Raw genomic sequence first — 16,570 nt, 5'->3', positions numbered from 1 at the left:
ATCTTCTCTGCCCTCGCCGCCCCCCCCCTCCCTTCGGCGTTCCTTGCATTTGCGGGAAAGCTCGGCACCGGGTGCCAATTCCTAGGAGCGTATCGGACCATAAACTGGAAACGTGATGTATGTTACCTTACCCCCCCTCCAACCCCCTCGCGGAGGCAACCCCCTTCTCGCCCCGCTCGTTCGTTCGTCCGAGATTCCGTCCACACTCTCGTGCAAAACATGTCCGTATACTCGCCGTTCTCATTCCTCTCGATACGTGCCAGCGCGAAACTCGTTGCACCTCGCTAACAAAGCGTCCCTCTCCCCCCGCCTGTCTCCGTCGGGAGTCGGCGTGAATTTTTCTCGTCCGAGGCCGTCGCGGAACCCCCGCGACGGCTTGGAGAATCGCGACGGCGAGATTAAAATTTCCCACACGTTCGGCTTTTTTTTCGGTATCGGTTCGATCGCGTTTAAATATTGTGACATCGTCGATGTACCGCAGGCTCCGAAAATTGAATTGTTTCGCGCGCGTCGCGTCGCGTTGAGGAGAAAGCGGACCGCGGGTTTTTCAACTTCCGCGTGAGCACGACCCGCCGCGATCCGAGGACGCGTATCGGGGAGAGGTAGGGGCGAGAGACCCGGCGCGAGAATATATGTACAGGCGCGCATTCAATTAGGGAATATTATTTCCAGCCGGATAACGACGGGGCTCATTATTGTCGCGCGCGTTGCCGCGATTCCCGTCTCGATATCGGCGATAAGTGGGACACCGGGCGCGCAGAAAATGGCACGCCAATATGAATAAATTAAACTATCCCGTCGGGCTGTATATCGTATAAGCACGAGTCGTAACACTCAGAGGCACGGTAATGAGAGTAAATCACGGATTTATCGTCTACCCGTCGGAGATTATACGGTAAACACGTACGCGGTTTATCGTCGGTAACTGCGCCGTGCCATCCGTGAACGAGCGAGCGAGCGCGCGCGCACGTGACGGCCCATATTTTTCGTCACCTAAATGCCGAAGGGGGAAGTTTCAACACCGATATAATATTACTGTCCTATTCACTCTCGGCGACCTTTTCTGATGCAGACCTGTCCTTTCTCTCTCTCTCTCTCCGCGTATGCGCCGCTGTCCAGTGGCGTAGCCGCCATAGCCGATCATTTTACAAGCAAGTTGATATTTGCGGAAATATTTGCCGTTTCCGTGTAGATAGCTTCAGTGTTGAATCAGCGATTTATTGCCCTTTAAAGTTCGCCTATTTCAAAATCTTTGAACAAAATTGCGAAGGAGCTGTTTTTGAAAAGAAAATCTTGCAGGTTGAAGTATTTTGTCTTATAATGTTTAAATTATTGATGGGCTTAATTCTTACCATAAATAGTGATCCGTTCCTAGATCGTATGTGTAACCCGAGTATCATAACGAATGTGATAACGCGTCCGGGTAATAACCGAACTTTTATGCAGCATTGTACAACATAATCTCGAAAGGCGATACGCGCTTTATCATTTCGGAAAGAATTTATGAAACAACTTGGATCCCAAACGGGCACTTTCCCCGAAATTACGGCACTGCCGTTGTCGGGGTCCTTCCTATTCACGACGGTCGTACGTACACGCCTATGGACTTGGATGTGGCTATAAATTAGGTTTTATGAGGGAGATAAAATGCGCGTTATTATCTAAACGGCGACGCCTTTACAGAGATCGTGGCCCACACTATTCTTTGACCGCGCACGTATGCGTGAGTGTATATATGCGTGTCTGCATGCATGCCTGCGTGCGTACGTGCGTGCACGAGTGCGTGCGTGCGTGCGTGTGTAGCGCGGAAAGGCATTCACCCTCGAATACGTCGTCTACGACGATCCCTTCGTAATGCGCATAGATTGACTGTCAAGTCCAGGGAATGAATAGGAAATTGGATGGGGAGAACGATAGCTTCGACACGGGAGATAATCTTTATCGCGTAATGTTTCCAATATTTTCGCGCTGAGTTCTCTGCTCGTTAAAAAAGGAGCATCCATGTCGATTGTACCCTTCGACGAGAATCGTAGCGAAGTATTCGAACGTTTTTAGAATACTTTCCGCTGTTTAGTCTAGACGTTTATCTTCGTCACGGGCGATAGACATGTTTTTAGCTGCGTAATCTCGTGTATTTTCTAAACTAAACGGCGATATCTGAGAGACAAGAATAAAAAGATTTAGATATTTAAGTACAGCGCGTTACGCAGACTATGAAAATTAGGATGGTAGCGGTGAAAACATTAATCACATCATATATATTAAGGCGTCGTATTTCTCAGACCTCATACATCAACCGATTTTAATGGCCGTACAGATTCACGTACGAAGATTTGTTGTTTCAGTGGCACGGTTAGTTTAAGTCTATCATTAATTTCGCTATGACAAGTACCAGCAGGAAATTTATTACCTGGCGTGCCTTTGTGAGTGCGGATGTTTTTCTACGTAATGATGAAGCCCTGAGTGAGATTATTTATAAACCATGATTAAACTCTCCATGCCAAAGTCGTGCGAAAAAACTTTGAAACATTAAACAGTCCACGCGCGCGCACGTTCACCAGAGTCACGGACAACGCTTCCTGTCAGTCAGCCTTTCCTCGATGCATAATTTACTCCAATTCTTAGTTCAGGTGCCCACACGTGTCGTTTATATTGGACGACGCGAGGAACGCGCGTCGATATAACATCGTCCATGATACCACACAGATTAATATTCGATCGTGGGGGCACCGCGGAGATGAGACGAGCTCTTGCTGGATATAATCCTGAAAGACGAAACGTGCGACTTACGAGCGCGTGGCGACGTCCGCTATAATTTATAACGCCGGGGCCCGGCAACAAGAGCAGCCAGAAATGACCACCCAGTGGCAGGGTAAAGGATGTTCAGTCATAACATCTGATGAAGCGAAACATTAACGAGGCGATATATCAGTCGGCTCTTATAGACGCAAGCGTGGGCGGTATCTCGGGCATCACTCACAGAGGTACGGGCACGAAATGAAATGTGAAAGAAGTAATTCCACACGGGATCTATCGGCTCTCTTCATCGTACCGATGAGATATTTCTTATGTTATTCGCGGCCCAGGAGCTCGCAAGGAAGTAATCGTTGAGATTGTTGAATCACGAATTTTCCCCTTCACAGCTTTACCCTTATCAATACACGTAAACGCGTGCCTTATCAATCGTTATGACACAGTTGCTACAAATATTTACGACAATCGCGAGTTAGTTTCCGTTACAATGTCTTGCCTGGTCAGATTTTGTGACTGCAGATGTTGACAAATTTTGGCGAAACATTGCGATTTGCGTCATATTATTCCGAAAGAAGTGCAAGTTGCTCTATAATGGTAAAAAGGAGGCGGAGGCATTTTGCCACGTACGCAGTGAGCAGTTACCATCGAATTCTGCTATATCATGCATGTATATTCATCCTTAGGGATTATCCCACCATTCGAGCTGGAATAAAAATGGTATAACCATTTCGCTCGATACTACTCCGGAAGGACAAATAAACGAATGCATGGATATTTAAAACGCGCCAAGGTACTATTCCACGCGCAGTGAAACGTTTTACCGGAATAATTTCCAGTAATCGACTCTGGTATTTTTCCGGTATTTTTCTGGTAAATTGCAGCTACTCGATAGTCGAATCGCCAATTTGGCGATACCGGTACAATGATAAACAGTCACCTCGACAGAATTCTATACCGCGACTGCTTGCCGTCGTCGTCCGATGCCGTGCATTATTCGTCGCGATATTCCGTAACGTGAGGAATCTTAACGTGGCGTGTTGCTGGCTTCTATTCCGTTGATAGAAGAAGCCGGTCTAGAGCCAGCGTTATAAATAATCGTGCTGTTTGTACGCGGCCGGCGCCATAAGTCGGCGCAGAAAAATACGAGCAACCACAACGGACGGCCGCGATGGGAAGAAACACCATTACTCATTGGTTTAAACTCAGCTTCAAAGAGCTAATGAGTTCGGCATATCGGTAACGGTCATACTTGATGTATCCTTCTTGAGAATTGCCTGCGAATATATCATGATTACGTGATAAAGATAATTAATATTTGCGGCTAATATCGCGATCTTAACAAGCGTTATTCATGTCGACACTACGTATACGTAGACTATGGTCCGTATTCATAGTCGGATCTTATTTCAAGACTGTCTTAAGTAATGTCTTAAGATGCTAATACGGCTTTGTGATTGGTTCATAACATCTTAAGATCGTACTTAAGATGGTCTTAAATATAAGATTCGACTATGAATACCGGCCTATAAAACCTTTTTTTTATTATTAAAATTGCGCAAAGCTTCTTAATTAAAGACGCGCATTATTGATTGATTCAAAATACAAGTTTAGAGATGAACTTCAGTAAAAAGAATATCGAAAATACAGTGCATTTTGTTAGGCCAGTAATTTAACGTAAACACGTATTCCTTCTATCGGAATAAGTGGAATGATAATGACCGAATAGATCATTCAGCGAGGGCAAATTGCGCGCGCTGGAATTGCAGGTTGGTACGTACAAAGCGCATAACTCGTCAATCACCCGTGTGCGGTTTTAAAGATCCCGGCGTCTCTGGAGCGCACCGAATAAAGAGGGGGACGGTAAATCTGTCGGGGAAGATATGAGCAGTCACGGCGCGGCAGCACCGTGCGGCCGCCCATTATTCATTGGCTTAAGCCGAGCACCGAACAGCTAATGAGGCCGACATACCGGCGTGTCCGCGGCGATCATAGCCTGGTGGACAGGCATAATAATCCGGCAGAGATTGCCGATCGGCGAAACGTCTGTCGGCGTGGCACGGTAGCCGCAGATGGAGCCTCGATATGGCCAGCGCCGAGAGTGCTGTGCCGGGGCGACGGCGGCCGGGGAGTGAGATGAGAGAGACCATTCCTGGAAGCCGTTAACTACGTCGTCGCGTCCTGACGCATGTACCTATCCGTGTACGCGCTGCCGATTAAGGCCGCCACACGTCAGCCTGATCGATCGCCGAGAAACGGGCCGCGATCTATTCCGCCGTACCGCGGCCGAACCGCTGCCGAGTCTCGCCGATTACGGCGGGATGTGCGATCGCGCGCGAATTGCTTCTCTTTCTCTCTTTGCACTCGTTGCCGTCGTTTTATCCGTCAAAAAGGACTACTGCTCGCGGAATGACGGCAAAACGGACACAGCTGTTCTTCGTAACCCGTTGAGTTAGAAATAATAACAACGCGAACATTTGTCACGTAAAGTAACGATGTAGGAAGTTGTATTTTTTTTTCCTTTCCGCAACGCCAAATGCGTTATCAAGTCCGTCCCTAATCGGTCGTGGCGTATCCACGATACGACGTGACGGCGCGCTCGCTATAGTTAGGTGGCGATAACCATACGTCAAGCCTCGAGTTAGGGTCGGCTCGGAAGGTGAAATACGCGTCACGATCAATCGTCGTGAAATTGCAAGTTTTCTAAAATTTTTTCCGGGGGCCATCATGGCGAGAATATACGGCCCGGTGATCTCGGGCTACGTGGTGGTGAAAGGGATAAGACGTGTGTGGCAGGCGCACTTTACGACCGCGTTTCCCATCGAGCACCCTAGGCGAGCGAGAGCCAGCGCAAGAGCTAGCAAACATATCTTTCCTGAGATGAGTTCGGACGATCATTTTCTGTGAGCATCCTGCTGTTGCGCGCGAGACGTCTGCCATTTCATCTGTCAGGAAGGCAGTCTTCGGTTTTGTACACATAGACTCCGCATCATTATGGCATTCTACGTCCAGTGAGCAAAATAACGCATAATGGAGCGTGTCTCAGGAGCTTTCGTTTCCTCGCGGTGGATTCGCCTGTCTCTACGAACGCTATATACATATTTCTGCAATATATATTTCTCCCGATTATTTCTCTCGGTCGAAATTTCATTTACAATGGCGAATCACGCGATAGGAAAGCAAAGTTTAACGTCGCGCGGGGAGAAAATATTAGCGTAATCGATGTCTTCGCCTTCGTTTACGATACGATCGCGTAATACATTATTGCTTCGTTACTCACGTCTGTTCACATGCCGTTGTCACAAAGGGCGAGTGCGATGAATGATATAAAACGGCACTACACATGTTCTACTACACTGCATATTTCATTCTCCCTCTTACACGACTCGACATATCGATCGCGTCGCGAGATATGTTGAGTTACTTGTGCAAAAGTCGTTTCAGTTTCTCGCCCTATAAATCGGAACGAGTATATCTCAATCTTCGCAAAAAGTACGGTGTAATATAAAGTTCGTTACAACGTAATCTTTTGTAAGTTCTGCTGTACCTATATCCTCCTCTTTTAAAAAGGGCATCTCATCGATACTCGAATCTATCGAAGTTCGTTGTCGCTTTTCCGCGATGCCGATTGATTCTCTCTCTACGCTTACTTCGTGAGCGGCTATTATTGCGGAGATCGCGTGTTTTTACATTTTATGTATATATTGTTGACGGTTAAGCGTGTAGTGTAATAATTATATGTAATAAAAACATAATGTTTATATCAGTTATACATCTAAAAAGACTTTTTTTTATTTATTGAATATTTTAAAATTGTTTCAGGGCACGTCTTACATGGAATTGTTCGGAATGGATTCTGATTGGAATTATTTAATTATTTCCAAGAGATTTCTATTGTGTTTTGTAGAGAATATAGAATAATTTCGATTGGATTCCATTCCGAAATTCTATAATAAGTGTCCAGATAAGTTTTACAAAAAGCGGCTGTCGTGGCATATTTTGACAGTTGTGTGGTTAATAGTGTAATAGTAACAGTGAAATATTAAAGCTAAATAGCGCGCGCGTAGCGCGCGTCTGTGATGACTAGTTTTATAAATTTTAGAAACTTGCGCTAGGACGTTCAGTAGAATAATGAATATTTTTCGTTAAAATTGACGCTTTTTAATATTTACGACGAATGCGAGCGCGCGAGTTTGCATATTTTTCGCGTTTTTATTGTTATAAACATTTGTACTGGAATATTCTGATATATTTTTGTTGCAAGACATTATAATAATGTTTGAAGATATTACAGCAAAACGAGACACGAATGAAAATATGATAATCCGAGTCACTCCTCGTCGTCGAGTTAATCCTTTTCTTAATTGCATTATCGTTATATGTATGTTATATCGTGATATTATTATACATTGTTACATATTATAGTATAAATCGTGCGCTAATAAAAATAAATCCTTATTGTGCGAATTTGATTTGCCAAACGTAACCATCAACCATTTATGCGGCACATGAAAGTCGCAGCCACTTCATACTCTATAACAAATAAACAAATATGTTGTTAAATATGGGAAGATGTAAACGTTGAAGATAGGACAGTAGGATGAGATAGGATAGGGCAATAGGAGATCAGATGGAGAGGGAAGAGAGCGAGCGATACTGATTTCTTGAAACAAATTTGATGGTACATAGTTCTATTGTCGATACGCATTTGGAGAGGTCTACACAAATTTTCAAATGGCTCTGTCGCCTGGAGATCCGCATTCTTATTCGAGACCAGGTATGTTAATTACGTAATTAATTATATAAGTATAATATTAAATTATTAACATTTATTTTCGTTGTTTTCTAAAAAAAATAAAACACTGATATCGGCTAATTATAAGTTTATCAGCATTGAAAGGCGATGCTGTCGTTCGTATCTCCAAGTTTTTAAATAATCCACAATTTTTTTCAAATTATGTCATTGTTTCACTGTAATATGCTAATTGTTTCTTTAAATACAAAAAATATATGTCAAACATTTCATAACACTCTTGCAATTTCTCTACTAAAAACTTTATACTGTAACCCTTTGGACCAACGGCTTAAATTCTCTTCCCTCAAGTGGACTCGAACCTGGTTTCTCAGATTACGAGTCTGGCGCTCTATCACTAGACCACACTGCCGCCTTCTTGTCACGTACTTATAATTATTATTTATATATTGCCTCGTTAAGTATTTAAATATTACATTTTAATTGCTATAAATTGTTATTTATTAGACCTCACTGCTGTGACTCATATTCGCTTGGAATTATCAGTGGATTTTTATCGTAAAGTTCTTAAGGGCAAGGCAATATTGACAATAGACAAGACAATGTTGTGTGACGAAGTAGTTAGTAAACATTTTCTTTTAATTTAAGTATATTTCAGTTTATTATTAATATGTAATATCAAGCGGTAATTAGGTTTTAGATAACTACGGACTTAAAATATTTAGCGTCACACACCTTTCTATACTGGGATAAGTTTAGAAAATACTAATACAAATCATGATGATAACTTTGGCAGTAAATTTATTATTAAGATACCTAACGTGGATAGTACAGGTGGAATGAGAGTTAGTAATAAGTAAGTATAGAATATGTTTGACAAACACATAGATTTTTGAAATTATTGATACAAATATTTTATATTGTATATGACGATATCGTATTTTCAGATATAAAATTCAGATTGAATATAAAACAAATTCAAATTCTCCTGCATTGTATTGGCTAAAACCTGATCAAACTTCCGATGGTACACATCCCCTCTTAATATCTAACAGCAAGGTGAATTATAAAAAAATAATTAATTTCTTCTGTATTAATGTGTATTGCACTCACAAATCAATATTTTCAGCTTACATATGCCAGAGCTATATTTCCCTGCCAGGATACACCATCACGCAAAATCACATTCGATTCGGAGGTAAGAATTTAAACACAGTATGCATTTCATATTTATTTGTAAGCACAGTAATGTCTGATTGATTGATATTGATATTATTAATAAAAGTAATAAAACGTCAAAGTGAAAAGTATAATATGTGTTAGAGAGAAAAATGTGTGTGTGAGCATATAAAATTGCAATTATAATTTCATACTTTTTATATTTACTGCTTTATTTACAGAATAGTTTTCCTATTCAATTTTTATTGATGTTTACTTTACATTTTTTAGATTTCTGTACCAATGGGTTTCAACGCTATGATGCTTGGGTCTTCTAAAAGAGAAGTTTATGAAAATAACCGAGTTATATACATATTTTCTGTAACGCCAAACATACCATCGTATGCGATGTATATTATAGTAGGTTCACTAGAAGAGGTGAAAATATTCGGAAGGTGTGCGCATGTAGGCTGCAACTTGTGGACTGAAAAGAAATATCTTCATCAGGGTGTAATGGCTGTTAATAAAATTATGGACATTCTGTATATCATCAACGAACATCGTATCTCGGGTATGTCAACCTAATTTATCGTTTCAGTTATATGTATATTGTATAATATGTTTATATGCTTATATATATAATATGTTTATATGTTCATATGCACTTTCTTTTATAAGGAACTGTCAATCTTATTCCTTTTAATATATGTGTGCTTCCACCAAATATGCCGGAATTCGATATGCAATGTCCTTGTGTGACATTCGTGTCGTCAACTGTACTTGAAGGTCATTACTCTATGATCAATACAATTGTTCAAAACATCATTGAGAGCTGGCTAGGAAGGATAGTTACGATTGCAAATTTCCAACACTTATGGTTGATTAAAAGTTTTAGTACATTCATTTATAGATGAATTCTAACGTACTAGGAATTCTATAGATAATATAGTCAATAAAGAAATGCACGAATTTCTAGAAATAAAAGGCATTAACAATTTACTAAATATGGTAAATTATTAATTTTGCTTGGATAAAATTACAGAAAGAAATGTATTGAATACATTGATTGATAATATTATTTTCCACTTTATACGTGCGTTTTCCACTTTATATCCATTTCTACTACACACTTACTATACTATTTTCTGAAATTGAATTACTATTACAGTTAAATTTACATGACGTCTCTTTAGCACCTGATTTGATCGGTGTTTTGCCTATGAATATTATCAAGTATGTGCCGGAAAAAGGGTGTTTGTTTTTGAATTACTTACAATATATCTTAGGTGAACCCGCAGTTTTCAAACACTTTATTATACGTTATTTAAGTGATCATCGCAAGTCTGTAATCCAAACGAATGTTCGTTTTAAGAAATACCTGTATGTATATTTTGATGATACCGATAAAATCGAGGTAATATCATTTTTATGCAAATAAACTACAGTTCTTAATTTTATTTTATTAAGCAGCGAATAACAACTTATATTGTGGCTAGGTATTAAATTCTGTAGATTGGAAAAAATGGTTTCGTGGACCAGGTTTCCCCGATTCGCATTTGTATTCCATAAGGAAAATTTATTGGCACTTTATGGCGGATTGGTGGATTGCACAAGAAACAAGAAAAGTGTTGTTTGGTCCTATTGCAGCATTAAGCCTTACTAATGATCTTGTTAAAATAGAATTTTTAACCTATGTGCATGCATTGCCTACGATTCTGCCGATATACAAGTTATGTATACTAGAATATGCGTTTCTGCATGACCAGGAGATTTGTGAAATAAGATAAATATACTTTTCTATATTCAAATTGTTTTGTAGTTAAGTAACATATCGCGCACGTATCTCGCAGGTTTCTCTGGCTGCGGTTGTGTATCAAAAGTAAATGGTAAAGAATGCAAACGCCCACTTTAGAGTTTGCCTGCGAATATTGTATGCCAAAATATGCCTGCCCAATATTCCGCGATTTGTACGAATGGACAGCAACTCGTAACTTGGCCATCTCATGGTGTAAAGATGAGAGTAAACATAATAAAATGCTCCCCGAAACCATAAAAAAATTGGAATCCATTCTTAAAGTTAAATTGGATGATAACAATATGATTAAACAACAAATGTCCTATATATATTAACTGATGGAAGATGATATGTCAAATCAAAAAGAAGTTCAAATAAGTTTGTCCTGATTGATACAATATAATTATACGTTGTTATTATTCTATGACATACAGGTCTGCGGCCGATTTGCATTTTTTTGCCGATATTGCTTACTGTTAACTTCCCTCCTCTCGTTTCGTAGCATATGTGTTGTTTATGATGGAGCCATAAAAGGATCGAGCTAAGAGAAGGTATTAATTTATAAATCGTATGCCTGTGTGAGACTTTGGCGAGTGTGCGCGTTGTTCACTGGTAATAGTTATTATTATATGTGTATATATAAAATACATATATAATTATACAATATAATATATTATACATGTATATGTATAATATATTATATATACATTATATATGTATAATATAATATATATAATATATATATAATATATATATTTATATAATTAAAATACATGTAATATACATATGTATAATTATATAATATGTAATATATATTCTATTACACACACACACACACACACACACACACACACACACACACACACACACACACACACACAGGCGCGCGTGCGCGCTATTTATAGCTTCACTGAGAACAAAAATTTGTTGAAAAATGCAAAATGTGTTTCATCCAACTAAAATATTTAGTTTGATATATTTAACTAAACATTAGTTGGTTTAACTAAACATTGTTGAATTAACTAATTCTTGATTTAAAAAATGATGGATGACATGAATAAACTATAGAATGACTATACCTCTCTTAGTACAACTTAATAATTGTTGAATCAACTATTGAATCAACTATTGGATCAACAACTATACAAATTTAGTCCGTACAATCAATTTTTTTTCTCAGTGTAATACCATCCCTGAGCTCAAGCATCTTTTATGTTTCCGCAAACAGCCTAGATGCTACGAAACGCGAGGAGTGAGGATGGTAGTAGGTAAGATCGGCTGAAAAGTGCAAAGCAGCTGCAGGCCTGTTCTATGACGTAACAATTTATATTATATTCTGTCCTATATACATACAATTTATATTTTAGTAAGAACTATTCGAAATTTATTACAAACAATAAAGTATTCAAGAGGAAAATTAAAGAAAATAAATAAATGTATTAGAAGAATTTTTTGTGTAATTTTTTGTATGATATTAATGTCATCAGTATCTTCTAAATAGAACTGAATAATTGTTCATATGTAATTCTGTTCCTTTAGCTATTCTGCATAGATATGTTAAAATAAAGGTTAATAGTGTAACAGTAACAGTATAATATTAAAGCCAAATAGCGCGCGCTGTGTGTCTAGTGAAGATAAAATATGTATCCTAAATGTGTGTGGGATCATATTTTACTGTCTCTTTTCGGTCACAAAATACTATTGGTGATTATTGGTCTTACGTGCATAATATATGGGGGCACTACGGTGTAAATAAAAATACGTTACAACACACTCTATTGTAATATGTGCTGCATAACATAGGATAGAACATCTATCACAAATGTGTATGTGATTATATCTTATTGTCCCTTTTCGGTCACACAAACTATTATTGGCGATTACGCATAATATATATGCGAGGGCGGCAAATGTGTACAAAAACTACTCTGTTACCTGCGAAATTTTCAGATTTCTGAGCGAAGTTTGTCGAGTTTTTATTTCCCGTTCATTTTTCGCCCGGCAACAAAAGCTCTCAAAGAAATTAGCAACGGCTATCGGTACAGAAGGGACTGAAGGAAAACGTCCGGCACAAGGAAGTAAATCTCATTGTATACCGCGCGCTTGTATACCCGTGGTCATTAGTCATGACCTTTGTACGAATGAATGAGAAGATTAACTGGTAGGCGTTTAGCGTGGGCGGGCAGCTGAGGATCGTCCCTCGACGTTCACGAGCACCTGGAGGATCCAGCACGCTGGTGGAATTACGGTTGGAAACGAGAGAGGTTGAGAGCGGAAAAGCGCGCGGAGGGACGCCAGGACACCCCCGGTGCGGTCTGCTAATGAGAACCACCGCGGGACATTCGTCTTTCATGCCGGACACGTTGACACATTTCTGCCTCTCGGCAGGAATGGAACAAGACGCACAACCGGGCCCGGCAAGAGCATCTGCCACGCGACAGTCGTTGTCTCGTCGCTTCCGAAACGAGCGCTTTAACCAGTTGACGGCGTGATATCCCAGGCGCAGTATTCGCCTGTCTTATTCGGTAATTTATGTGTTTCCTTCTCGCGCCCGGTGCGAGATGTTAGAACGGATTCCGACGACCTTTGAGTCAACAGCGAGGGTTAACGGAACAGCGGCACAAGTGTGCGAAGTTAGCTCCGCACTTTTTGAATTCTGTATTTTTATGAATTGTGCTGTACACTGCGCTATGTTTGTGCCGTATTGTGCTGCAAACCACCACTCTGTAACTCAAAGCGTACTGAAGAAAATTAAAAAAAAAAATAACAAAATTTCTGATAGTCCCAAATTTTTCGAATTTTGGGGTTTTCTTCGGTGTGCCATATTGTGCTGTTTGTGTTAACTTGTGCCGCAAACGTGAGATCGATAACTTCAATAAGAATTGAGAAAAAATAAAATAAAAACAAAATTATACTAGTCCCGCACTTTTTCCGAAACAAACCTAATTTTTTTTTATAGGCAGGTACTACGTTGTGCCATTAAAAGAAAATTGATATCTCCTTTCGTAGTAAATAAAAAATGTTGAATCTCAAATACAAAATAACAAATAACTATTTTTACAACGCATTTCTCGAACTTCTGCAAGCAGTGCTAAGTTGTGCTAAACAAGTACAACAGAAAAACAGCCGGGGACGTGAGGAAGCGAAAATTGCAGAGGTTGAAAAAAATTGGTCAGAAGGGATGAGGGTGAGAAAAAACTGCAGAGTTTTAAATTTTCTAAAGTTGTGCTAGGCGAGTGCAATAACTTTTACTAATGACAAAATGTCCAGATCGCTAGTTTTTGCAGCACAATCATCTAAAGAAATCAGTTTTTAGGAATTACACTTAAAAAGAAATTCGATAACCATCTAGCTTGGATTACAGTTACTAAATGCTTTAGTGTCTCAACTTAATGTTAGGTAAATATAATCAATTAATTTGGTAAGTATCAACAAATAATCATAGCAAGGCTTGGTGATTATTATCAATTTATGTGGTACATTTCACAAAAAAAAATTTGTTACATAAAACCATATTGTTTAGTAATATTTACCACATTGTGTGATAAATATTACCAAATATTGCTTTTAGTTATAGTTATAGTTAACAAATGCTATGGTAATTATCAAATTATTTGTTTGTTTAATTATTACCAAAATATTTAGCATTACTTACTAAACCATTTAATTGTTTCAACTGTTTAAAAATAGGTTTTGCTAACTGTTTTATAATTATCAACCGGTTGATCACAATTACCATGTTTTTTACTACTTACCAAATATTGCGCTGAAACACACAACTAAATGCACATTTGTTATATAAGTATTACAAGACTTTCTTTCAGTGTACAATTTTCAGATCACTATATCTTTTGAACCGCAGCACAATACAGCACAATTTATAAAAATACAGAATTTGAAAAGTGTGGGGCTAACTTTACACACGTCAGGAGCGTGTACTCTTAAACTACCAAACCGGCGAATTTGATGAATATTGAAAACTTGGTCGCGCTACGCGACGATACCTCTCTTCCGTTTTGCATCGCAAGTTATAGTTTAAATTAAAACTTTACGAACGCTCCCAAGGATACGTTGCGACACACTTGAAGCACTTAAGCACTTAGGTGTCTCGCGATCGTCGTTTGACCGTTACTTACAACAAAGTAGGCGAAACTCGAAGCTCGCATTGTTACCCGCAGAGGCATGGCACGAGCTCCGAGCATCGCTAGATGAAAGACGACGCTGTTAGGCTATTCCGGACAGAAGTCCGACTCGTTGGAACATAATTTCTCCTTTATTAGATACAGCGTGTCGTTCCCGAGGTGGATAAAAGCGTGGAAATAAAGCCAAAATTCTTTTGATATCGGGGGAAGCATCGCGGGGCCGGGAGATAGGCGCGGGACAAAAGGGGTGCATTTCCTCGGTGAAATGCCGTCTCACCCTTGGACTAAACTGGCGAGCAGTATTAGCCGGCGGCATCTTGATATCATCCGGCGAACTTGCCAACTCCTTTATACAGACATTTATTTCCTGGCGTATCTGTTACAGCCAAGTGGCGGTCTCGCAGATTGCGCTACTTCGCTCTGTGCCGACCCATTCTATCCTCCCTCCCTCCCCCCTCTCTCCTCCGCCCATTTTCGAAGGACTTGGAGACATCGAGGAAAACATAATCATAAGTCATTCGTTATGGTCGCGAAATAGCAATTACCCCGCTCGTACGAAGACAATACGTGCTCGGAATTGGGTGTGCGAGCTTATATTTGAATCGTACTTTGCGAGAGAGTGTCGTTAACTGCATAATATACGTCTCTCGACTTTTAACGGAGAATGGAATTGTTAAATAATAACTTTTATTACGACACTTTTGCGACATTGAGGACGTCTGCATTAGTACTTGATGAAACGCAACGTCGCATACATTGGTGGGCTATTTGTAACCGCAGTCATATCTCGACCCAGATATCCGATTCGTGTCTCGCGCTCGAAACGTTTTCAGCGAGAGACGGGAGAGAGCTAACCGTATATCGTCCTAAAGTGGCCTCTAGCTCCTCTGGCGACCTCTCCGGCTTTATGCCAGCGAGAACAGCCAACTATACGCCACGCAAGAAAACACAAACTTTATACGTTACGGCGAAACTGCTGCATCGAAGGGGGGAACAAAAGACCCGCGCGGAGAGACATTACGGAAGAGGAAAATACGTGGCGCGGCTAGCTGCTGCAGGGGGCTCGTAAAGAGGGAACGTGGAGCGCCGGTATAACGTCAGGGACAACGTTTATACCGCCTTTCTCGCCCACTTTTTTCCCTCAAATTGTTTCGCCGCGGCTTAATCTCTGTGTTACCGCGCCAGCCAAGCATTTTCGTGAAAATAAGATACGCAGGATCGCGTAAAGCCTCGCGCGTATGTAAACGTACGCGGAGGGAGCGCGACCGCCGCTCCTTGATAAAGAGGAAAAGCGCTCAGGTAGGTATTAAGTATTAAGCCGACGACTCCAGTTTTTCGTCTCGGACCTGTATTTTTTTCCGTTCCATTCTAATCGGCGAGTGCGGCGACAAACGCGGCGGAAGTTGAGTCGCCTGTCAGCGTGTCGCCGCGATTCCCGGCCACCTGTCCCCGATGAACTTCCCTTCGGCACATCCTGTACACGTGTAGAATGGTATCCTGTTGCCCTGCTGCGGGTAACAGAGTATTTGTTAATGCCCGTGCGCGCGCGATCAGCGTGCGGCCTCCGTGTAAACATGTCAACTTGTCGCGCCGCAGTGACTCCGCACCGCGGACAAGGGACAGTCCGGGACCGCTCGGTCACTGTTGCATGTCACGACACTGTTGCTATTTAGCCTTCCATCACTCCTGTCTTTTATGCCACTCACGTGACACGTGCATTACCGACTCTTGTGGAAGCCGCTTTCCGCGCCACTGACAGGCATGTTTTATACCGTATATACGCCCGTCGTGACCTGGGCAAATTGGATTTTTCTATCGCGGCCGAAGCGAACGATTTTAAGCGAAACGATTCAAGCGTCGCGTCACTGGTGGCTGCAAAACGTTTAATAACGTTATGTCTGTGAATGCTTGTCTTTCGCTAATCATTATTTCGTTTCGAAATAAGTAACTGATACAGTCCATATTATTAGA

At 40.7% G+C, this 16,570-nt stretch overlaps 1 protein-coding gene and 1 long non-coding RNA gene across 2 annotated transcripts; one reads left to right on the top strand and one right to left on the bottom strand.

Moving 5' to 3' along the window:
- Positions 1-6,508: 6,508 nt before the first annotated feature.
- LOC139777119 (uncharacterized) lies at positions 6,509-16,334 on the bottom strand. Its single transcript, XR_011719276.1, has 2 exons — positions 15,946-16,334; positions 6,509-7,284 (listed from the first exon to the last, which is right to left on the bottom strand). It is a non-coding gene; the product is annotated as an uncharacterized lncRNA (long non-coding RNA).
- LOC139777118 (leukotriene A-4 hydrolase-like) lies at positions 7,298-10,903 on the top strand. The gene is made up of 5 exons (XM_071714318.1): positions 7,298-8,124; positions 8,198-8,360; positions 8,452-8,563; positions 8,634-8,702; positions 8,954-10,903. The coding sequence occupies exons 2-5, from the start codon at positions 8,344-8,346 to the stop codon at positions 9,245-9,247; spliced, it is 492 nt and encodes a 163-aa protein (XP_071570419.1). The 5' UTR covers positions 7,298-8,124; positions 8,198-8,343; the 3' UTR covers positions 9,248-10,903.
- Positions 16,335-16,570: the final 236 nt, after the last annotated feature.

Source organism: Temnothorax nylanderi, unplaced genomic scaffold (genome assembly GCF_030848795.1).
Source record: "Temnothorax nylanderi isolate EJ_2023f unplaced genomic scaffold, tnyl_v1.0 TNYL_tig0139_pilon, whole genome shotgun sequence".
Lineage (NCBI taxonomy): Eukaryota > Metazoa > Arthropoda > Insecta > Hymenoptera > Formicidae > Temnothorax > Temnothorax nylanderi.
This window is presented reverse-complemented; position numbering and strand designations above follow the sequence as displayed.

What these genes read in the sequence shown, in the direction of transcription:
- LOC139777118 (XM_071714318.1), top strand. An exon ending in TCTTAATATCTAACAGCAAG is followed by an intron (nt 8,564 to 8,633) that starts GTGAATTATAAA and finishes CAATATTTTCAG; the next exon opens with CTTACATATGCCAGAGCTAT. An exon ending in AAATCACATTCGATTCGGAG is followed by an intron (nt 8,703 to 8,953) that starts GTAAGAATTTAA and finishes TACATTTTTTAG; the next exon opens with ATTTCTGTACCAATGGGTTT.